General features: G+C 41.8%; 1 protein-coding gene across 1 annotated transcript in view; it reads left to right on the top strand.

The window, feature by feature from the left end:
* Window positions 1–757: 757 nt before the first annotated feature.
* GPM6B (glycoprotein M6B) overlaps window positions 758–25658 on the top strand; it is a 157307-nt gene continuing 132406 nt past the window's right edge. The window contains exon 1 of the mRNA XM_043459243.1: window positions 758–1312. Coding sequence (XP_043315178.1) covers window positions 1309–1312 — 4 coding nt within the window. The 5' untranslated portion in view covers window positions 758–1308. The remainder of the gene's footprint in view (window positions 1313–25658) is intronic.

Here is a 25658-nt window from a genome sequence, read left to right as displayed (position 1 = left end):
TAGAGCTTTGCCTTGATAAAAATCTTTCCTAATCCAATAAATTCAATAGATGAAATGTTTGTTTCCTCCACTCTTTCTCAGTCCTAAAGCCTCTTTCTTCAGGCTTAAATGTCCCTTAAGTGGACTATCTACTGTTACTGTTTATGTAACCCTCTGTTCAAGTAACACGATGTATTTTCAAAACAATGAAAAAACACAACATAAACTATCAGGGGGGAAGGTTAGGCTCAGAAATGTCTCACAAAGCATTAGCCAGGGGAAAACTGCGGGGATCTCAGAGCTTTGCTAATACCTTTGGAGACAGGAGAATTCTTCTGTAAGGAGACAGAAGGAATTTAAGATCTGGACACTGTTAAACCATTAATTCCCTTACAAGCTCAAGCAGGAGGCCTGAGCACCAGGAGAGGCCGTGTCTGGGGAGGGTGCGCAAAGCCTTCTGGAGCTTTCCAAGGTGGGCTTCCAGGGATCGGGCGGTTTATGGACACCCCCAAATCGGTCACCACTCAGATGGGAGAGTGCCGTCTGTGCCCTTCTAGGTCATTTGTTATCCACAAGTCAGCGTGGCAACCTTGGCCGCACTTTGGAACCAGCTGGGGAGATTTTGAGGCATGGAGGCCTCGGTCCCATCCGCTGAGGCCCAGAAGAAATCGAGTTTCAAAAGCTCGCCAGGTGATTCTACTGTGCAATCAGGATGGGGACCCACGGGACGAACTAGCTCCCGCCGCCCCGACGTGAGCCAAAGGTTCCAGAGCTCTGGGCTGGGGCGAGGCCGCCAAACACCGGGGCGCTCCTCGAGCAGCCTCTCGGGCCTCAGTTTCTTTATTTGCACAATGGGTGACGGCTAGGACTGCCAAGGCCCCTCCGGCTGGAAGAGTTCTCTTCTGGGACGCGGATCTGCGCCTCCGAGATCCTCTAAGCCCGCTCCCCTCGGCCCCCATCCCCCGCCCCCGCTGGCTTTTCCGGTTTCCTCGCCCCTCGGAGCTCGCCCGGGGGGTCCCAGAGGACGCTGCGCGCTTCGCCGCCACCCCGGCGCGCGCGCTGCCCGGCTGGGGCCCCGGCTGCGGGCGTACAAAGCCCCCGGCGCTGACGTCAGGGCCCCCTCTCGGCGCGGCCGGCCCCCAGTGCAGGCGGAGCCGCGCCGCGCTCCCACCCCGGCCGGGAGTGATCACCAGCCGCCAGCCCCGCAGCCCAACGCCGCCCGCACGCCCGCGCACGTGCCCGCCGGACCTGCAAACTTGTGCCGCCGGCTGTGTCCGTCCCCCGGGAGCCCGAGCGCCCGCAGCCCGCGCCTCCCGCCTGTCTCCAGCCATGGGTAAGCCGACGCGCTGGCCCCTCGCCCCGGCCACAGCCTCGCGCCCCCGCCCCCGCTCAGGTGGGGCCTCCTGGGGGCACCTCCCCGACCCGAACCGGTTTGGGGGAGGCTGGAGGTGGGAGGGGCGCGGCGCAGGTGTCCCGAACGCCCAGGTGCGCGTCCCCGCCCCATCCCGGGGGCGTCCCCACTCCGGCTGCGGCCCCCCCCCCCACCCCAGGCGTGCGACTCGCCAGAGGGGACGGGCGGGACCCCCCGGAGGGGAGCCGAGGGGGCGGACGGAGCGTCCCGGTCTGCGGGCTCCTGCTGTAATTTTCAAGGGGTGGGAGACAGTAGCTTCTGGTCCTTTCCCCGGGACGCTCTCCAGTCGCCCGAGCTCCCGGCTCCGAGTCTGATCCGGTCCCACCCTGCCGGGGTCTTGTTCGCCTTAAGCCCACCTGAAATCAATGCCCAGTTCCCCAAGCCTGGGGTCTCCGTGAGCTTTTTTGGGAACCGTGAGCCTTGAAACCAGGAAGGTGGAAGGGGAGAGGGACAGGACGGGACGGAGGGCGAGGCTCTTTGTCCCCCGTTGCCACTATCAGAAGGCGAACCTGGGGCGCAGGTGGAGCCGATGTGCCCCGCGGGGTCCGAGGCAGTTGGGGAATCGACTAGTCGGGGTGAAAAAAAGCCGAGCTCTGGAGATTACAAAATCTCCCACCTGGCCGGGGGCGGAGAGCAGGAAGCTGTAGGATTTTGTGTCTCACCTCCTGACATCTCCGAAATCCTGCAACATGTTTTACACGGGGACGCTGTATCTCGGAAAACTCGTTTAAGAGTGCGGTGGAAATCAACCTCGTTCCGCTGCACCCCCGAAAAATGTGCCTGGGAAAGGGTTTCCCCTGCCTGCTCTGTTATCCTTCTCTCGTGGCAGACAGGCTCCAGCCGCAAAAGCCACAAAGACTGTCACAGGAGCCCCTCGGAATCCGCATTCCAATGAGGGAGTCAGTGTGTTTAACCATTGCGGCCCCTGGGGAGAGTTTGGGCATTCCCTACCGGGCCCCAGCCCCGGCCCCCAACCCGGTCCTGCAGTCCCCGTGCTGTTGATGGTGTGGGTGGTAATTTTGTACCGAGCAAACGTTTGGTGAGGGTTTGTAAGGAGGGCACATGATTTTGCGTTTAAAAGGAAGCTCAAAGAATTTTAGAGTTAAATCCTCTTTTTTTTTCTTTTTTTGGTTTGTTTTATAAATTTACTAGGTGATCAAAATCTGAAAGGAAATAAGGTCCATGAATCCACCAGGACAATTTCTTGCCAAAAAGTTAGGGGTGAGCTAGGATAAGATCCTTCTACAAAAGGGCAGAATTGCATGACCTGTATTCTCACGTTCCTACTTGTTGTTCAGTTGCTCAGTCGTGTACAACTCTTAGTGACCCCATGGACTGCAGCATGCCAGGCTTCCCTGTCCCAGTTCACCATCTGCCAGAGTTGGCTCAAACTCATGTTCACTGAGTCGGTGATGCCATCCACCCATCTCATCCTCTGTCGTCCCCTTCTCCTCCTGCCCTCAATGTTTCCCAACATCAAAAGTTCCTACTAGTCATGTCCTGTGACTATCAATATTTCAGCATTGCTTGGCTCAAAGACGTTGAAGTTGCACAAAAGTGTTGGCTTGAGGAAGGCATTAACTAATTTTCCTGAAATAAAGTTATTTCTGGTTGTTGTTGTTTTTTTTTTTTTTTTTTTGACTCTGGGCATTCGGATTTGTTCCGGTTAGAAATTGAGCGTCGAATTACCACCTGGGGACCTTCTTGGGAATGGCTTTCACAATGCCCAGGGCCTAATTGGGGGCGGGCTTTACTTTTAGGTAGGTGTGGAAGTTCCCTGAGATTCTCAAGAAGCAAATGCCCAAACCAGAGGCCTGTTCTCAAGGAAGTACTTTGTGTCTTGGACAATTGTTGCTTCTACACTTCAATTGCCAATTTATGTTAATTTGTGCATACCTCACTGGTTCTGGCAGTTTCCTTGGTTTTAGTTTTTAGCTTTTACATTAAAAAAGAAAAAAAAGTCCCCCTCAGGCCAGAAAGGAAACATACTGATTTCCTTTGGTAGATTCTTAGTAAATACACCACAAGGCCGTGAACTGGTTTTATTTTTCCAGATGTATTTAATTACTGAACGTACCCCAATGAATGTTTTAATTGAAGTGATTTAATGCTGGGAAAACTCTGACCATTTGTCCATTGGCTGGAACTTTGATTCTTATATAAGTCACTTCCTCAATGTGGTATCAGTTCATTTACTGGTAAACTGGGTAAGGTTTGTGGAAATAAAAGTTCCTCTGCACTCAAATTTTAAGGTATTCAAAATTCTTTACGTTGACAAAGAAAATAATGAGCAATGTGCGTACAGCTTTATCTTTCAGTGCATCTTAAAAGAAAGCATGCTTTTAGAAAATTGTTGAGCCAATTGACTTTTTAATGGCTTTGTTGATAGAATTCACATACCATGTAATTCACACATTTAAGTGCACAAAATCAGTGAGTTTTAGTATATTCAAAGTTGTACAACCACCACCACTAGCTAACAGTGTCATTACCCCCAAAAGAAACCCTGTACCCATTAGAAGTACCTCCCCATGCTCCTAGCAAACAAGGATCTACTTTCCGTCTCTATAGATTTGCCTATTCTAGACATTTCATGTAAATGCATTGAACCAATTGATGTTTGACATGTGTTTGACTATTCAGTACCTTGGATTCTTTTGCACAATGGGAAGATGTCATGATGTACTGTTTGTATGTAGTATACCACCTAAATGAGTCAGTTGAAATTATTTCACTGGCTGAAGAGTTCCACACTTGGCCATTGTGTAACTCTGGTTTTCTCAGATAGGAACTCAGGTTGTCTAACAGAATTTTGAACCTGTTACTTTCTTTACAGATCCTAAGACATAGCAACTAAGTGGATTCCCCGCAATAATCTCTTACGAGGCTTTTGTGGACTATCCACCCAGAGTGAATATGGATCATGTATCCAGAGAGAGGGCCTCGCAGGTGGTGCTAGTGATACGGGTTTGATCCCTGCATCAGGAAGATCCCTGGGAGGAGAAAATGGCAACTCACTCCAGTATTCTTGCCTGGAGAATCCCATGGACCGAGGAGACTGGTGGGTTGCAAAGAGTCAGACACAACTGAAGTGACTTAGCATGCACACATCCGAGGAAAAGTGCCAATTTTGTTTCGTTCAGTTCAGTCGCTCAGTCGTGTCCGACTCTTTGCGACCCCATGAACCGCAGCATGCCAGGCCTCCCTGTCCATCACCAACTCCCAGTGTCCACCCAAACCTATGTCCATTGAGTCGGTGATGCCAGTGATGCCATTGTTTCATTAGTTGCCTGTAATTTTAAATGGAAATTATATGTGAAATGATCAGATATAGCAAAACACTGAAGTAGTTGTTTGGATCTGTTTTTGTGATAAGGAAGTTTTTATGAGGATTATGAATTTAAACACAGTCAATCATTTCACTAAACAGCATTAAAAACACGGGTTGAGAGCTGTTCTTTAATGTGCACGCAAGTCATCTGGTGATCTTGTTCAAAATGTTGACTCTGATTCTCTGGGTCTGGGTGGGGTCTGAGTTTCTGTGTTTCTAGCAAGCTCTTGGTGGTACTGGAGCTGGTAGTCCCCAGGGCCAGCAAATAGAAAGCAGAGTAAGTCTCAGGCCGGGGTGCCTGCCTCAGGAATTCTACGAACTTGCCATGTGAGCTTGGGTAAATAATTTTCATTTCTTAAGTTCAGTTTACTATACAGTAAAAGGATTTGATAAAATCATTTCTTCAGGCCCTTATGGATCTAAAAGGATGTACTTTCTTATTTTCCTGTTTTTAAAACTTTTTGTTTTATGTTGGAGTATAGCCAATTAACAATATTGTGATAGTTTCAGGTGGATATCAAAGGGACTCAGGTATACATATACGTGTATCCTCCCCAAAACTGCCCTCTCAAAGGATGTAAGTTAGAAAAAAGAAATGAGGGTCACGTTAGGCTTGACAGACATGACAGAATAGCTTCCTAATTGTTTAAACACCATGTGTTTCCTTGAAGCCAGCATCACAGGCATCATTGGTCGCTGCATTGAATGCTGGGATCTTGACGTGCCCGCCAACAGGATGCCCAGCCATCCGCTAAGGACACTAGTGGAGGAAGCCGTAGTGTTCACCCACTTGAGGGCCTCCAGCTTAACTTCTCCTGCCCTCTTGTCTTTAGAGCTGGCCAGAGAGTCTTTCTTGATTCTACATGCAGGGCTCAGGCCACCTTCAGAGGCCAGAGTCAGAAGGAAGCATGCATGCCGAGGACCCACACATATAACGTTTGCTTCTGGCAGTTCGCTCAGGAATTCAGATGCAGCTGGAGACGAAGAATGCTACCCTGCAGATCATCTGGACAGGAAATATTCCCAGGATGGTTCGCTTCCCTCTGTCTGAGTCTAAAGACCTAGGAACAACCCACCCCCTGGTCTGGGAGAGAGTGCCCTTCAAGTCTTGGGAAAATTTTGCATAAAACTCTAGTCCAATAGCACAGAGTGCTGTTTGTGACAAACAGGAAGTAATTAATTATTGAGTATCTTTTTGCTCTAGCAAAACCTCTAGCCCAAACCACTTGACCCTTCCAAGGGGTTCTTAGAGGACATCCTTATTGGCTGCATCCGGGGTCAAGTAGTTGATGGTTTATTGAAAATGCCAAAGGGGTGAATCACTGTCAGTAACCATAGATGTATCTTACACATTTTGTTTAAACATGAACTCACCAGTATTCTGTTGTAAAGTCAAGGTCTTTGAGTGTGAACCCTGATTGAAATTCCTTGAAGACTTTCTTGTATATAAAAACACAGCCAGAATTCAATGGCTTTTGATTTCCAGTTTGATCCTTTTAAAGTAGAGTGAGAACCAATCTGTGTGCAGATTCCTTGTAGATCAACAATCCCACTCCTCTTAAACCTTAACAATTTTCTAGCCCCTGCTTACTCTGGCAACTGTTTCTCCAAGTGACTCATCTCTTAAGGCTTTTCAAAGCCAACCAACTTGGTTTTCAAAGAAATAAAAACTATTTTTGGAACTCATTTTATTAGCTTGTGTAACACCTAATTAAATGTCATAATTCTAGTAACAAGAACAGCTGGCATAAACAGACTTGAGAATATAGCAGACTCTTCTGAGGTACACAATTCAACTGGTGGGAGAAGCAGTATATCCACAGATGTCTTGGAGAATAGCCTAGAAACCAAGTTCTGTGGGCAATGCCCAGTATTATTTACAAAAAGAATAGAGAAGATTGGGTAATTGGGTGGATCTACTAGGTGAACATTGGTAAGAGGGCTCCTACTATATTCTTAAGCCTACTTTATCCATTTAACATTTTAACATGATTTTTCTGGTTCCTATTAGCTGGCTTGTTAGTGTTTATGTCTTTTCTGTTCAAATGTCAAATTTTTCAAGAACAAAGATTGCTTTACTCATTGTTTTATCCCAATGTTCATTCAACTAATTGACATAGGTACTCCACAAATATTTGTTAAAAGGATAAGGGTTTTATCATATAAAATCGATTTTGTTAAGATCTGTCTGCATTATAAAAGTATAGATTTCAAGGCATATAAAATTGTATATGACAAACTGTGATAAACCAGAACAAATTAACTAGGGCAAATGACACTAATTATTATTCTTTAATAACATTAATACATTGAGCACAGATTTGCCCAGAATAACAGAATTTCAGAGCTTGAAGTCACTTTAGAAGTAAATTGATTGCTGTAGGCATATACAGACACAAAAACAATTTAAAGAACAGTGTGAATTTTATTTCATTACTTTTGTTTTTGCCCTTAGCCTTTTCTTTTGATGTTATATTTTCCTCTCTGGTGAAAAGTACTGCCTTCTTGTCAGATTTTTGAAGTGCACAAAATTTTTGGAGTGAAACAGTTTGTTTCAGTGTAATTCATTATTGCCCTGAGGAGTAAAAGGTAACAATGGTCTTGAGCTTCCACTCTCCACTTGTGTAACTGGGTTAAATGAATACCTACTGCAGTGCCATGCAACAGGCACGTGCCCGTCTCTAAGTGTTTGAGTTCCGGTTACATGGCCATCACCGTGAAGGCTTTCAGGGAATATAAGACAGCTGCTCACTCGACAAGCGTTCACAGAGTCGTGTTCAGATGAGCCAGGTACTGTGCTACATCTTGAAGCAAAAATAAATAAGACCCAGTGCTGTCCTCAGATCACCACAGTTATTTCAGAGATGCAGATAAATAGTTATAATAGAAGTGCAAGGTCCTGTCCAATAATTTCCTCTGTCTCAGGGAGAAAAAAGGGTGGAGTGATATTTCTTAGGGGGACTTCCTGGGGAGACGGTTTTGCTTGATCTGAGTCTTGAAGGATGAGCAGGACGACAGGAATCAGTGGTGGCGGGGGGCGGGGACATCTTGTACCTAAAGTGTACATAAAGTAACCTGCTTTAAGTGATTACACATGGACACACATAGCTGAATCTTGCAATAATATTTTTGATCTTGTCTATTGCCTCCTCCCTTTCAAAAGATAAAGCGGAGAAGGAAGTAAGTGTGAGCCTTTTGGGGGAAGGAAAGGATCTCTTTGGTGTGACTCCACAGGGGTTAGGCATCCAAATGAAACCCAGTTCTTGTCTATTTATACATTTGATTATTTTGAAAGTGTCATTATTTCTTCCTTACATATTTGCAAGAATTCACCAGTGAAGCTATTTGGGTCTTGAGTTCTCTTTGTGGAAATGTTTTAAATTATGAATTATATTTCTTTAACAGAGTACTATTCAGATTTCCTGTTTCTCTTTGTTTCAGGTTTGATAAGCTGTGTTTTTCAAGGACTTTTTCATCTTATCTAAGTTATTAACTTTATTGACATAAAGTTGTTCATAATATTTTTGTATTATCTATCTAATCCTGTTGTCTGTAAGATCTGTAGTGAAGTTCCCCCATTCATTCCTAGTAATGTAGGTAATTTAAGTATATCTGTTTTTCTTGATCAATCTTGGGCATTTATTTTAAAATTTATTTTAGTAGGTTGATGCTTACATCTGATAACTACATCTGATAGATGAGCTGATCACTTAATTAAAAAAGTACATTTTCTAGTCATCAGAAAATAGAATTTTAATGTCTAGAGGTAGAAGTTGCTTCCCTGATGGCTCAGACGGTAAAGAATCTGCCTGCAAATGAGGAAGGATCAAACCCGGGTTGGAAAGATCCCTGAGAGGAGGGCATGGCAACCCACTCCAGTATTCTTGCCTGGAGAATCCCATGGACAAAGTAGCCTGGTGGTCTACAGTCTATTGGATCAAGAAGAGTCAGACACAGCTGAGCAGCTAAGCATAGCACAGAAGTTGCTTACTCGGTTAGAAACAGAATCTGCCAAAGGAAAAAGTATTAAACCTGATCTTTTGAATTTTACTCTTAATGGCTCTATAACTCGGGTATTTGAACTTGGTTTGCCAAGATCTGTTGTAAATGATCTTGCATTAGAGTTATTGCTTAGTATCTGCTTGTGTATTCATTTTCTGTAGGACTGTTGAATTCTGCTTTCCTCTTCAGAGCAACTGGAGACAGACACTGAAACAAAAGAAGTCTTTCCTTCCCTTTCAAGTGTACTTTTAGATCAGGGTTTCTCAAGCTCAGCACTTTTTGACATTCGGGGCTGGATGATTCTTGGTTGTGTGGAGACCGTTCTGTGCACTGTGGGTTGTTTAGCAGCAACCCTGGCCTCTACGTGCCAATAACACTACTCTACTTGTGACAACCACAAATTGCCAAGTAAGAACTATTGGGAGACAAAATAATCCCATAGTGAGAACCACTGCTTTTGAATAAGAGGGATTGAAAGCCTTTTGTGTTTCCCAGTATTATAAAATCTGAATAATGGCATGATTGGAGACTTGGTTGAGCACACCTACAGGATCGTAAAATCTCTGGTTAAAACTGTTATCCTTCCAAAAGGGATACTTGACTTTTCTAGCTAAAGAAAGTTTTAAACCTTTTTTCAGTGTCATCGGAGAACCTGGAGATAGAGTGGGGAGCCTTGCATACCATGTAATTCATTCTTTGTTTTGAGTAAAATGGTACCTAAACCATCTCAACAATGAGAGCAAACCCCGAGTGTCTGGCTTTCCTTGGTAAATTGTTCTGATGTTCAGGATGCTTTATCTCTGAAAGAACTGAATCTATATGAAGTTCATTCTGCTTACCAAAGTTGTTTTCATCGTCCTTTGTTCTCTTCATTAAGTAGAGAGACCTCAAGGATCTAGTCCCATTTCTTAACATCCTTAATTACCTTGATGGCCTTTCCAAATTTAGAATTCATCTCCTTAGCTGTAATCAAATATACCCAGATTAAGCCTTGAAGGCAACCTCCTGCACACTCTGTTTCATCCTTAGGGTCCGTAGTAATGACTTCATTACATTTTCCCTGTTGGTTTGAGAAATGCAGAAGTTGTAAGAGAGGGACTGATTCTCCCTTCCTGCTCACAGAATTCCTTTTTGAACAGCCATTGATCTCCCTGCCCATTCCCCATCCTTCACTTCTTCCCTCCGATGGAGAGCTTAAATTGGTGTTCTCCAAGAGATATGAGCACACTTGCAAAATAGTTCCAGTATAAAAAGAGCAGGAACCTTGGAAGCGAAAGTCAGAAGGAGCCTGTAAAATCTGTCATTTTGTGTGTGTATCAGGTCGCCCTTTTAGGTTTAGGACTGCAGTGTTTCACAACTCATTGAAAAGATTGTTTAAATGGAGGATTTTCAAATGGCAGCCTCAATTCAGGCATCTGTTCCCTTCACACAAGGAGCAAAGAATGGAGATGTAATTAACAAAGAAACTCATACCTTTAGGATGACCTTATTTGATGCAGCCCTCTATTTTATATTTTCCTTTTAGTTTTCTCCTGTGGCATATTCTGACAATAACCGTGATTAAGTAAAGCAGAATTCAAAACATTAAAGAGATGAATTTTTATTCCACGAATTACTGTCATGTTGCAAAGCCACTGTCCTGGATTACCAAAAACTGTTTTGAACTCTATTATATAATGATAGTTTGTCACAGATATTTTTAGATGTTTTGCGAGAGGCAAAAATATTATACAGTCACTTTAAAATTTGATATTGAAGTATAACATACATGTAAAAAGTGGGCAGATATTAAGCATACAGCTCGATAAATTTTTGCAAACTTAACCAGTATATAGATTAAGAAGCAGAATATTAACCAGCCCCTCAGAAATCCCCTGCAAGCTCCCTTTTAGGCAGCCCTGACCAAGGGTAATCATTCCTAATTTCTGCCAACATAGTTTGGCCAGTTTGTGCACTTTATATAAATGGAATCATAGAGGATGAACTCTTAGGTCTGGAAGCTTTTGATCAACATGAATAACATTATGTTAAAACTCAGTAATATTTTCTGTCTGGAAATAGACCTGCTTCTAAATCATTATGGTTAAGAGCATTTATTAAATGCCTTCATGTGTAGAGCTATGCTAAGGAGTGTATCAGCCACTGGTTCCTACCCTCTGTTTTAAGTAGAAAACATTGACATGGCAGGTGTGCGAAGGACTTTGAAAATCATTGGTGGGAGATGAGATGGGTACATGAAAAACATGCATACAGTGGAAGGGATTATAAAGATAAGGTACCCTCACTATCCACCTTGGAAATGGAAAAATATGTCAGGAGAATTTGAGAATAAAGAGGAAGTTGTTGATGTTGTGTATTCAGGATACAATCAGAAATGTTTTCTGGCTTCAGGGTATAAGGATGTAACAGATGTTAAGACCTCCTCCCAATTAGTTGCCTGAAGAAGATAGAATTTTAGGAATTGTTTCAATTAACAGTAGTTAGTGAACTGATGGCCAAATGGGTGTTCCAAGCAATGTGCAGGTTTAGAAAAAAGATTGAAGGCCTGGGATGATTTCCGGTTATCTTCCTGAAAATTCTTAGATGTAAAATGCTTTTTGCCAAATTAACTTTTCTTCTTGCGGTGTTGGGACTTAGACAGTAAGCTGCCTTCGTTCCTTCAACGAGGTATTTTGTCATCTTATTGACTGAAGTGATGGTGTAGTTGTTACCAAACCAAACTTGAATCCCTTTGCTTGCATGCAGTAAAGCCAATCTATTGACACCAAGTTGTGGTGAAGGAAAAGTGAGGCATTTATTGCTGGTGACAAGCAAGGAATCTGGGTCACTGGTGCTCACAAGACCCAAAGTCCCCGATGGCTTTCAGCAAGGCATTTTTAGAGGCCGGGGCGGGGTTGGGGTGGGGGGCATGCCACAGTGTATGATCAGCTTGTGCTCAGTTCTCAGATTAGTTAACGGTGAGGTAACAGGGCGGTGTCACAGGAGTTAGTATTATTAGTCCTTAGGCTCCAGGAGGAGCCTGTAAGACAGCTTAGGAAATGTGCATCAGATACAGTGATCTAAGTACTTCAGAGAGGAGCGAAAGCAGAGAATATGGGGAAGGGGTCTGTCCAGGTAATGCCCCACGGGGTCCTCCTGGGTTTCATAGTCTGCAGAATGAATGCTTTGTCATCACATGAAGCTGCCTTTCAATTGTATAATGTCACCACTGTCCCCCAAGTCATGGTATCCATTTATACTGTCACCAGGAGCGTCAGAACATTCTCGTTTCTCCAAATCTTCTCCAGCATTTGGTGTTCTCACTGTTTTAAATTTTTTTCAAGAATCTCATAGGTATGAAGTATTTCGTTGTTTTTTTATATTGAATTACCCTAGAGAGGTTGAAACTTTGGGGTAGGTTATTGGCCATTTGGGTTTTCTCTTTCATGTATATACTTATTTTGTTCTATTGATTTGTAGCAATTCTTTATACATTCTGGATACTAACCCTTAATTAAATGTATTGTCAATATCATCTTCCTTTCTGTGGCTTATCTTTTAACTTTGAGCACATCGTGTGTTGTGCTGAACATTTTTTATTATAATAAAGCCCTAATTATCAGTCTTTTCTTTTATTCTTCTGTGATTTGTGCCTTTTATTTTAGCCTTGTTCTAAAATTGTTCCTATCTCCAAGGTCATGCAGATGTTCTTCAATATTCTCTTTTAAAATGTGCTTTTCAAGGACCTGTTGAAAAGCACAGGGAACTATAATATACTCAGTATTTTATAATAACCTGTAAGGGAAGAGAATCTGAAAAAGAGTACAGACACACACACGTACCTGAATCACTGAAACTAACATAACTTTGTAAATCAACTACACTTCAATTTAAAAAACAATTGTGTTTCATAAAAAGAAAGGATGGTTTTCAGTTTTCAGTCTTTATTAGGATTTTAGTTTTTTGGGTATAGCATGAGGTAGAAATCTATATTTTACATTTCCTATACAGAAACCACTACATTCTTAATATTCTTCCTTTCCCCACTGATTTTTATATACTCTCATGCATTACATTTTTCTGCTGTACCTGTGCATACATCTCTGGCCTCGGTTTGGTTCTCTTGGTCTATTTTGCCATCTGTCTGCTAAGACTGCACTGTCATAATTAGTATATATTTAAAGTAAGCCGGGATATCTCTTAGAAGTGTTCTCCTCTTATTGTTCTTTCAAAATATCTGAGATGTACACTTCGCTTTTTTGCTGTTTTTGCAATCAGCCTTTGATGTTCCACCAACGTCCCTGTTAGGATTTTGAGTGGGATTACAGTGAATCTATAGAATAATTTCCACCACAGTCACTGTGTTCACTGTATTACACCTTCCATTTATATCCGTGGTGTATGTTTTCACACAATCAGATCTTCTCTTTCATTCCCCAGTACTGTTTTTGCACACCTTTAAAAAATCTAGTGAAGGTCCCTCAATAGCGTGAGGAAGTAAATCCATCGGGGTCAAAACTAATTCCATGGATGTCATGGTTTCCTTCCACAGACCTGCGACGAATTGCAGCTGAATGTACAAAAAGTTCAGATTAATACACAGGCTGTAGGGAAAGCCGATTTTGAGTTACCACCTACCAGCCTGGTCATAAGAAGTGAAGTGAGGTATTCTTACTTCAACCGACCCTAAATATATTCTAATAAAATAAGAAAATATAACCCTCAGTATGTTAAAAATTTGGATTTCTTTGAAAAGAAAAATATGGCCATATTTGCTCCATCACAGGGACCAAGTTTACATTCAGGATGCAAACTCTCTGTTGAAAGAGAAAGAAAGGAAGCCAGTCTTCCAGCCGGAGTGCACAGCCATGCAACCAAGGTAAGTCTAGAGCAGTAGAAACCCACCTTTTGTCACTCATAAAAATGACCTTTGCTTGGTTGATTCAACATTACCTGGTTTCCCAAAGTGGTTTAATGGAAAACTTTACCTGGGATGTTTTTATATACTGCTCACCCCGCTGAGAGGAGGCCAGTGTCCGACTGGAGTGTCAGCTTGATTTATTCTGGAAAGAGGTTTATTCAGCTGTCAAATGAGATTACGTGTGTGGCTGTTACCCATCACTTCACAGAAATATTCTTAGTCCTCCACATGGCCTCGGACTTTATTTGATGGCAACAGAAATCACACATGTAACATCTCCTAGAACACATCTTTGGAAATGCAGTTTTTAATAGAGCACGATTATCCCCTTACTGTTGATGATGGTGATGCTGCTGCTGGCTAGAACGGAACTGGACTGCTGGACAATTTCCACACACGCCTGCTGTCCTGGGACAACATCCCCCACCCCCCAACATATGGACTTCCATATATTTAGATTTGAATAACTCGGAAAGGCCCGTCATCAGGATCTGTTCTTAAAATTCACTTTGTTTTTTGTTACATGTCTTTGTCTTGGAGTGGTTGCTCATTGTAGAAACTCATTTAAAATGGAAGTCTAAAAAAAAAAAAAAAAATGGAAGTCTAATAGAAAACATACTTGTGCTTACGAAAAGGGAAATGGGGTGAGGAAAGGATAAATTAGGAGTTTGGGATACTAATTACTACATATAAAGTAAATAAACAGCAAGTCCTACTGTATGGCATACAGAACTATATTTGGTATCCTGTAAGAAACCATAATGGAAAAGAATATTATAAAAAAAGAACATGTATATATGTATATAATTGAATCACCTTGCTGTACAGAAGAAATTAGCACAACATTGTTTTTTTTTTTTTTTCCACCCTCGCCTTCTCCCACAGAGTCCAAAAGTCTGTTCTGTACATCTGTGTCTCTTTTTCTATTTTGCATATAGGGTTATCATAAGTCAACTATACTTCAAACAGTTATTTAAGAATTGAAGTCTAAGTTTAGATATGAAAGTTAAGTTCCTTTTACATCTTATCATCTTATTTTTGCCCTTGAAGATTTGAGCAAAAATGGTGGTATTTCTGCTTTGTGATTCAATTTCTGTTTTCCTCAGCCTCACACAACGATGAGTGAGATATCATTTAAAAGAAAACTGACCAAAATAGCTATGTCACAGCGTGGGTTGTGGACTGGAAACTTCCGCGTGGTTGGAGGCTAAAGAGGTGGGACCAGCCACCTGGGCAGGCTCTCGGCCCACGTGCTCATTGGTGATATTGGCACAGTCAGGCACTGCTTCTTTCCAGGACTCATGAGACACAGTGGCCTCACAATTCTTTCAGAAGTGACCATGAGTTCTTTTTTGTTTGAAGGGGAGTTTGTCGATTTCCACTCGAATTGATTTGTACCCCCCAGGGGATGGTTGGCAATGTCTGGAGACATTTTTGGTTGTTAGCTGGGGTGAGGGGGAAGGTGCTACTGGTATCCAGTGGGTAGAGGGCAGGGCTGCTGCTAAATGTCCTGTGAACCCAGAGCCCACCCTTCCCCAAACACAGTCTTATGGTTCTCACCTCCAGAGTGCCAAAGCTAGGAAACACTACTTAGACTAAACTTTGTGTGTGGGTGTTAATTTCTGCTGTGCAGCAAAGTGGTTCAGTTATGCAAAATATGTACGTTCTTATTTTCTTTTCATTTATGGTTTATCACCCGATATTGAATATAGTTCCCTGCGCTATACAGTAGAACTATTGTTTAGCCATCCTATATATATGTAATAGTTTGCTTCTCATCCCAAACTCCCAGTCCTTTTCTCTCCCACCCGCCTCACCCTCTTGGCAACCACAGTTTGTTTTCTATGTCTGTGATTCTGTTTTGTGATTACGTTCATTTGTGCCTGGTTTTCGATTCCACCTATCATGGTATTTGTCTTTCTCTTTCTGACTGACTTCAATCAGTATGATAACCTCTAGTTGCATACATCTTAGTGTCAATGGCATTATTTCGTTCTCTTTTCTGGCTGAGTAGTAGTCTAGTGTGTATATGCACCACATCTTCTTTATCCCTTTATCTGTTGGACATTTAGGTTGTTTCCATGTCTTGACTATTGTGAATAGTGCTGTTGTGAACATAGGGGTGCACACACCTTTTTGAATTGCAGTTTTGTCCAGATATATGCCCAAGAATGGGATTGCTGGATCATGTGGTAGTTCCTTTTTTTTTTTTTTTTTTGAGGAACCTCCATACTGTTTTCCATAGTGGCTGTATCAATTTATATTCCCACCAATAGTGCAGGAGGGTTCCCTTTGCTCCACATGCTCTCTGGCATTTATTATTTGTAGACTTTGTGATGATGGCCATTCTGACTAGTGTGAGGTGATACCTCATTGTAGTTTTGATTTGCTTTTCTCTAGTAGCTAGTGATGTTGGGCATCTTTGCATGTGCCTTTGGGCCATCTGTATATCTTTGGAGAAATGTCTTTAGGTCTTCTGCCCATTTTTTGATTGGGTTCTTTGTTTTGTTGTTGTTGTTACTGAGCTGTAGACTTAACTTTTGAACTCATGAAAGGCAGTCTTTGCCATTCTTTAAAACACAGAACCCGTGGTAAGGTTTAGAATTTGGCCTGAATAGAGCAAGGGATTCTAGACACCAGATAAAGGGATCCAGGCATAGAAGAAGCTGCTGAGTTAGGAAGATGCCTTTCTGAAGGGGAGCCTTCAGGACAAACCTCTCTCTGATGCTGGCAAACCTAGTACTGGTTGTCACTAGTTACTGGTGCTGATCTGAATCTACTTGTTGAATCCAGTTGCAATCCATTGAACTCTTACCTTGCACAAGACCTTCTTTATGATAAGAAAGAATCAAGCTATGATAGTGTGTATGATCAAAAACCAAATCGTAATCAGCTTCAGAAAATTCTTCTTGCCTGAGAAGTTTCATTTATTATTTCAGCCTCTATCTAGGAAAGTCGCCAATAGTGCTGTAACAAAAGAAGAGAGCACGGAATATTGTAGTGAAGCAATTATTTTTTCATTCACTATTTAGTTTCAAGCAATAGGTTTAACCTTTTTATTTTCTCCTAAGAGCTGCTAATGAATAGTACAGTAGGTGGGTTAAGTATCCTATTTTCTCCATTTTTTTCCCAACCTTGGTGAAGATACTAAGTTGAGGCACGTAAAACAGACAGTATTTGGCCATTTAGGGGCATACAACATGGTATTTTCATATAGTTCGGTCTAATCCAGCATAGTTGCCCAGCCAGCTACAAAGAAGGTAGTGGCCTAAATATTCCTTCCCTAGGGCCTTTTCCAGCCTGAAATTGCCATGAGAAAAAAGAAATGCCCATTCATTTTTTCCTCTGAAGCTTTGCAGATGTAACTAAAACCTCATTCTAATGTGTCTTCAATGGACTCTGACTTTTAAGTGTCTCATCCCTAAACCTGGGGTTTCCCTCATAGATATTTAAAAACCAAAGAATGCTGCCCTTCAGCAGCTTTTCTGGCAAAGCAAAGAACCGTCCCCCAGTTTATCTACTGTGTAAACGTGGATTTGGGTGTTGTATTCTCTTTAGATATGTGATACACCTGTCTGGGTAATTGTTAAGCAGGATTTGTAGGAAGCTCTTAAGTTTGGTCTTTTTTTTTTTTTCCACTTGAATTTAGCGAATGCTTCTCAGTAGTTTAATTTTGGTGCAGAAAATTAATGATAGCTGATATTTGTAGGAATGTTTGTCCTCCATATTTTTAGTTGAAATTAATAAAAGTGTGGCCATTTCCAGGTAAGTGTCAAGGTTTTATGTCCATACGGCTGAGTTATTCCTAAATGTATTTATATCTCTATATTACTGTGAATTTGCAATCTGTGAACCTTTGACATCTTCGTGAGAAAAATCCAATATAATTTCACAGGTTGTTGGAAAGTCTTATTCTCTTGTAATTTTACCCTGCTTAGCATTCCTGAACATCGTTGTTGTTGTTCAGTTGCTAAGTCATGTCTGACTCTCTGCAACCCATGGACTGTAGCGTGCCAGGCTTCCCTGTCCTTCACCATCTCCCGGAGCTTGCTCAAACTCATGTCCATTGAGTGATGCCATCCAACCATCTCATCCTCTGTTGCCCCCTTATGTGAAATAAATATAAAATTGCTCTTTGAGGATGAAATGAAGACTGGGGAAACCCCTATCTTAGTTTCCTAGCATTAAGAATTTATCCTGATATGAAACAGCAAGTCATCAGAACCCTGTTTATTTTAGCACTTACCCTGATGCTTGGAAGCAGGTGTTTTATCTTGAAAATAATATCCAACAAAAACCCTAGAGCCACATATTGGCCCAATCAAAAAACTCTCTCCTTCCAGTTGTTCTCCATTGGCAACTATGGATCCACCCCTGCCTTCAGCCCATTTGCCTGATCCCTCTTTGCACTGTCCACCATACTAGTGTACTGTTGTCATTTGCAATCTCTGTGATAAAAGGTCTGGCTCCTCTCAACCCTTCCCCAGTTGAGGAAAGTTTGGGGGGCTTCCCCAAAGAAGTAAATCAAAGGTGTTGAGAAGTTAAGAAAGGACGTGACCATGAAGGCCCCACTGTAATTCCTGTGCCCGGGTAACTGGGAGATGTCTATGCTTCCATCCCCAGGAAGAAGTGTGTTTGTAATGTTACAGAGAAGGGCTACCATTTGGTCATTGTCACAGTCAGCTGCCACCTGGCCTGGGAAGAAAGGACAGGCTCTGAACATCCATGGTAGTTCTTCGCTGTGATGTGGCTGTTTTTGTTGATCTCATCAGAGGCATCCTGGGAGACTTGGCTTCTTTGACCAGCCAGCTTCCCAGTTTTCACTGTGCTTTTTCATCGCCCAAATGTGACTGTAAATGCAAGAGCTATGGTGGTGAGTCAGAGAGCCCTTGACCTTGAGGAGGAGCCCGCATTCTGGTGGGAGAGATGTACCTATGAGCAGAGAAATTATGATAAGATGAAAATAAAACAATGTGCTCAAAACAGCATTTTCTTCTGATGATGTGTGTGTGTGCTCTGTGTGCCTACCACATATATTACCAGCTAGGGGACAAGTCTCTGTTCTTTCGCCAAGTAGCTGGCTATTGTAATGACAATATGAACAAATGCTAGAGTTCATTATATTTGAATGTTGCGGCTTTTGCAGGTGGACATCGGGCCAAAACACACTCAGTTGAGGAGACTCAGACCTTCGCCAAAGGGCATTTTGTGAATGTAGCAAATCCTCATCGATAGTTTAATGTAATGTAAATATAGATGGTTGGTCAGAAAACTGATCAAAACCACGGCTTGCATCACCAAATAAACCATCAGTGATGTCAGTAACTATAATGGCATAATGAGACATCATCATTACATGATGTTTCTTTCTTTAGAAGCCCAGCGACACCATCACAGGAACTGAACGTTAATTAAGGTGCTGTTTGAACGCCTGACGAATTCTAATCTCTTATAGAGTTTAGTCTTGAATGCGTCATTTAATTATTTCTATAATTTTATTACCTATGAAAACTTATCTTGAGGTAAAGGAGACAGGGTCTGTGTTATCGTTGCCATGGTGACTTTGTACTTAAAATGGCAGGCTGTGCTTACTTGGTTTAAAAATATCTACTGTGTGATTGCTGTAAAAATCTCTGCAAGTAATTTGCTCATGTCCACACTCCCGTTTCACTGGCATTTCAGCGAACGACTTGATCACAGAAGTTGCTGTGAGAAATGCCAGAGGTTATTACTCTCAAGCACTAAAAATATTTTCAATTTCCACCACTAAAAATTTTGAATATTGCAAAATAGCTTCTATGTGTCCTTTTCATGTTTCCCTGAGTGAAACAACCTTAACTGATCGTGTCAAGGGACCAGAGGGACTCAGGGGTGAATTGTACTTGGGCAAGATACAGGGTGTCTACACTCAGCCACCATTGTTGAGGCCATGTGCCCACTTTCCGCTCATGGCTCTAAGACACTAGATTGGAATAATCCAGTTGATTGCTGTCTCCCCTCTGCTGTCATAGAGGTCCCATGAGAGCCAATTGGCTGCCTGATTTTATTTATTTTTTGAAGATGGAAACCCCTTAAAACAAACACACACACACACAAATGAATAAACAAATACATGTTCTTTGTAAATTAGCTTAAACAGCACAGAAATCTGCATTGTATTGCAGGCGATAGCCTGGAGTGTGCCCAGGAACTTCGTGGCTCCTTTGTGGAGTGGGCTTTGTGACAGCTGTTGACCACTCAGAGTCTTTGTACTTGACTGTTTTGCAAATGTTTTGCTTCCAGAACATTTCAAGTCCTGGATAAGTGGGGAGTAACAGTGGATATAGATGCATCCATGCCGAAGTTGCATTCTGTATCCACATGGGGCATATAAAGATGTCATTGTTCTTTTTATTGTTTTTTTCTTTTTGTAAATATCCACTCCCAAGCCTTGAATGCAGTGTGGGAAAGAGTACTGCTTCACTTGTGAGCATCTCTTTCGTCCATTCCTGCCTGTCCCAGAACTCTTTCTTTGGCAGAGTGTGTTTGTCTTTCTGTATTAGCATCTTTTTTCCCCCTCTGATGGCAGCTCAGATCAGTGCCCTTGGTCACTGAGAAAATAAAATGATAGTTCAGAGCCTTGTGAGGCAAGTCTAGAGATGGCTGCCTTGGATGCCTTGCCCCTCTGTATCCACAGCCTCCTGCCGCCCTGAGGTTGGGCCACAGCAGTTGAAAACCCCGCTGGGCCATTTCAAGCCCTTTAGGGGACGTGTAAGTGGCAGATGCACTTAATTATTAGGTACACTACAAATGCAGGAGTTTAAGCTCTGACAAGGTTTTGGACTCTGGACAGAAGGGCACTTCGTTTACAAAGTCTACTTAGTTTACAAAGAAATGACAATATAGATGTCTATCAGTCAAGAAATGGAGATACGCAGATACACAATACATATAGACACTCCCTGGTGGCTCAGATAGTAAAGAATCCATCTGCAATGCGCGAGGCCTGGGTTTGATCCCTGGGTTGGGAAGATCCCCTGGAGGAGGGCATGGCAACCCACTCCAGTATTCATGCCTGGAGAATCCCCATGGACAAAGGAACCTGGCGGGCTACAGTCCATGGGGTCACAAAAAGTCAGATATGACTGAGCGACTAAGCACACATGTATAATGAATATATATGTTAAATATAACATACATGTATGTGACAGACATGCATGTGTATATATGTTGTGTATAACATACGTATCATATACGTATATCCATACATGTGTGGTATGTGTACATAACGTGTGCTGTATGTGCTTAGTCGCTCGGTTGTGTCCAGCTCTTTGCAACCCGTGGACTGTAGCCCACCAGGCTCCTCTGTCCATGGGATTCTCCAGGCAGGAATACTGGAGTGGGTTGCCATGCCCTCCTCCAGGGGATCTTCCCAACCCAGGGATCCAACCTGTGTGCACACATATGTGATACATACACAAAACCTGTACTGACTATGTGTGGGCAGTGCTCTAAATGCTTTACGTGCATCAACCAGTGTAATTCTCTCCATTTCACAGATGTGACCATTGAGGTCACAGAGCCAGGAAGTGGCAAGGCCAGTTTTGAACCCACGCAGCTCTGGCTTCGTCTTTGTGTTCCTCACCTCCTCTTGATGGAGGTGGTACAGCCGGTATCGTTTAACGGTATGGTTAACTTGGTTTGTCGGGTGTTGGTGCTTATAACCACAGGGAGCTTTGAACTGGTGGTGGAGGTGGAGGGATGTGGGGAATGCTGTTTCTCCTGCTTGTTTTCTTGTGCCAGCACAGGAAAGGGAGAGGGAAACCTGAGGCTCGTTTGTTTTAACTCTCAGCGGTGGCACACTTCTGAAGGTGGATTAGATTTTGGGGAAGTGGTCACAGCTGACTGGGCCAGATCCAATGAGTAAGGGGAGTGGTCAACTTGATGACTGCCACTTAGGGACCCAGTAAAATAATGTAAATTATTTATCCCCTCTGGAGATCCTTCAGCACCATTAGGGGCCAGGTGACTTGGAAGAACCATTCTTTTTATGTACACTTTTGTAGTTATTTTTTAATTGTAGTATAGATGATGTACAGTATCATATAAGTTACAGATGTATAATATACTGATTCACAATTTTTGGTTATACTCCATTTATAGTTACTATAAAATATTGGCTGTTGTATCCTTATAGCTTATTTTAAACATAATAGGCTGTACCTCTTAATCCCCCTCCACTATATTGCCCCTCCCTGCTTTCCTCTCCCAACTGGTAATCACGAGTTTGTTCTCTACATCTGTGAGCCTGTTTCCTTTTTGTTATAGTCACTAGTTTGTTCTGTTCTTTAGATTCTAAATATAAGTGATACACAGTATTTGTCCTTCTCTGACTTATTTAGCATAATACCCTCCAAGTCCATCCATGTTGTTGTAAATGGCAAAATTTGACCCTTTTTTATGGCTGAGTAGTATTGCATTTTATATACGTATGTACATACACATACCACATCTTAATTCATTCATCTATTGATGGACACTTAGGTTGCTTCCATATCTTGGCAATTGTAAATGATGTTGGTTTTTTTTTTTATATATATCAAAAAAGTGGAATTGCTGGGTGATATGGTAGTTCTATTTTTATATTTTTGAGAAACTTTTCCCCACATACTCACCAAATTTATTTGTGTTCTTTCTGACAGGTGTGAGGTGATACCTCTTTGTGATTTTGATTTTCATTTGCATTTCCCTGATACTTGGTGACGTTGAGCATCTTTCTCTTTTCATGTGCCTGTTGGCCCTCTGCATGTCCTCTTTGGAGAAATGTCTATTCAGGTCTTCTGTCCATTTTTTAATCAGTTTTGTTTTCTTAATGTTAAGTTGTATGAGCTGTTTATATGTTTTGGAATATTAACCCTGTATTGGTCATATCAGTTGTAAATATTTTCTCCCATTCAGTAGGTTGCCCCTTTATTGGTCAATGATTTCCTTTGCTGTGCAAAAGCCTTTAAATTTCATTGGGTCCTATTTGTTTGTTTTTGCTTTTATTTCCTTTGTTTCAGGAGACAGAACCAAAAAAACATTGTTAAGATTTATGCCAAAGAGTATTCTGCCTATGTTTTCCTCTGGGAGTTTTATGGTTTCTAGTTTAACATTTAGGTCTTTAATCTATTTTGAGTTTATTTTTGTATATGCTGTTAGAGAGTGTTCTCATTTCATTTTTACGTGTAGCTATTCACTTTTCCCAGCACCACTTACTGAAGAGATTGTCTTTGTTCCATTGTATATTCTTTCTTCCTCTGTCATAGATTAATTGACCATAAGTGCATGGGTTTATTTCTGGGCTCTCTAATAATTATTTCTTAAGAGAACAAAACACAGATAATTTCATTACTTTGTCATCATACTAATTAGCTGGGATATATGTTTACAATAATAGACCCTCCCCAAAATGTTAGTAATAACTTCGGTTTGCCAAAATTTTCCACCCTTCTGATGTAAAAATGCCAAATGTTATGGTAACTCTCCTCCAAAACAAAAGTCAGAGACCAGGACTCTGTCTTATTCTGTCCTACTCATGACCTGGCTTCCATTTCATGGTTCAAGACAGCTGCTGCAGCTCCTGCCATCACCTTCACATTCCTGCTAATAGGAAAAAGAAAAGTTTAGGCAAGCCCTTCTCTTAAAGGCCATTCTTTCATCAGTGTTTTATAGTTTTCTATGTATAGGTCTTTTGTTTCTTTAGGTAGATATACTCCTAAGTATTTTATTCTTTTTGTTGCAATGGTGAATGGTATTGTTTCCTTAATTTCTCTTTCTGTTTTTTCATTGTTAGTATATAGGAGTGCAAGGGATTTCTGTGTGTTAATTTTATATCCTGCAACTTTACTATATTCATTGATTAGCTCTAGTAATTTCTGGTAGAGTCTTTAGGGTTTTTCTATGTAGAGGATCATGTCATCTGCAGTGAGAGTTTCACTTCTCTTTTCCTATCTGGATTCCTTTTTACTTCTTTTCCTGCTCTGATTGCTGTGGCCAAACTTCCAACACTATGTTGAATAGTAGTGGTGAGAGTGGGCACCCTTGTCTTGTTTCCTGATTCAGGGAAATGCCTTTCAAAGACGGACCAAACAGATGGAGAACATACCGTGTTCATGGATTGGAAGAATCAATATTGTCAAAATGGCTATTCTACCCAAAGCAATCTATAGATTCAATGCAATCCTATCAAGCTACCAATGTATTTTTTCACAAGAACTAGAACAAATAATTTCACAATTTGTATGGAATACAAAAACCTCGAATAGCCAAAGTAATCTTGAGAAAGAAGAATGGAACTGGAGGAATCAACCTGCCTGACTTCAGACTCTACTACAAAGCCACAGTCATCAAGACAGTATGGTACTGGCACAAAGACAGAAATATAGATCAATGGAACAGAATAGAAAGCCCAGAGATAAATCCACGAACCTATGGACACCTTATCTTTGACAAAGGAGGCAAGGATATACAATGGAAAAAAGACAACCTCTTTAACAAGTGGTGCTGGGAAAACTGGTCAACCACTTGTAAAAGAATGAAACTAGAACACTTTCTAACACCATACACAAAATAAACTCAAAATGGATTAAAGATCTAAATGTAAGACCAGAAACTATAAAACTCCTAGAGGAGAACATAGGCAAAACACTCTCCGACATAAATCACAGCAAGATCCTCTATGACCCACCTCCCAGAATATTGGAAATAAAAGCAAAACTAAACAAATGGGACCTAATGAAACTTAAAAGCTTTTGCACTACAAAGGAAACTATAAGTAAGGTGAAAAGACAGCCCTCAGATTGGGAGAAAATAATAGCAAATGAAGAAACAGACAAAGGATTAATCTCAAAAATATACAAGCAACTCCTGCAGCTCAATTCCAGAAAAATAAATGACCCAATCAAAAAATGGGCCAAAGAACTAAACAGACATTTCTCCAAAGAAGACATACAGATGGCTAACAAACACATGAAAAGATGCCCAACATCACTCATTATTAGAGAAATGCAAATCAAAACCACAATGAGGTACCATTACACGCCAGTCAGGATGGCTGCTATCCAAAAGTCTACAAGCAATAAATGCTGGAGAGGGTGTGGAGAAAAGGGAACCCTCTTACACTGTTGGTGGGAATGCAAACTAGTACAGCCGCTATGGAAAACAGTGTGGAGATTTCTTAAAAAACTGGAAATAGAACTGCCATATGACCCAGCAATCCCACTTCTGGGCATACACACTGAGGAAACCAGATCTGAAAGAGACACGTGCACCCCAATGTTCATCGCAGCACTGTTTATAATAGCCAGGACATGGAAGCAACTAGATGCCCATCAGCAGACGAATGGATAAGGAAGCTGTGGTACATATACACCATGGAATATTACTCAGCCGTAAAAAGAATTCATATTGACCAGTCCTAATGAGATGGATGAAACTGGAGCCCATTATACAGAGTGAAGTAAGCCAGAAAGATAAAGAACATTACAGCATACTAACGCATATATATGGAATTAGAAGATGGTAACGACAACCCTATATGCAAACAGAAAAAGAGACACAGAAATACAGAACAGACTTTTGAACTCTGTGGGAGAATGTGAGGGTGGGATATTTCAAAAGAACAGCGTGTATACTATCTATGGTGAAACAGATCACCAGCCAGGTGGGATGCATGAGACAAGTGCTCGGGCCTGGTGCACTGGGAAGACCCAGAGGAATCGGGTGGAGAGGGAGGTGGGAGGGGGGATCGGGATGGGGAATACGTGTAACTCTATGGCTGATTCATATCAATGTATGACAAAACCCACTGAATGTTGTGAAGTTAATTAACTAATAAAAAATTAAAAAAAAAAAAAAAAAAAGGCCATTCTGTGAAAGTTGCACATGTCACTCCTCACATCCCAGTGGCCAGAACCTTATGGCATAATCACACCTGACTGCAAGTGATTCTAGGAAATGTTATCTTTAGCTGGGCAGCTAGCTAAAAGTATTATTACTGTGGAAGAGGAGGGCAA

The sequence above is a fragment of the Cervus canadensis genome, chromosome X (assembly GCF_019320065.1).
Source record: "Cervus canadensis isolate Bull #8, Minnesota chromosome X, ASM1932006v1, whole genome shotgun sequence".
Lineage (NCBI taxonomy): Eukaryota > Metazoa > Chordata > Mammalia > Artiodactyla > Cervidae > Cervus > Cervus canadensis.
The sequence above is the reverse complement of the archived record's forward strand: the minus strand, read 5'-3'. Positions and strand labels throughout refer to the sequence as shown.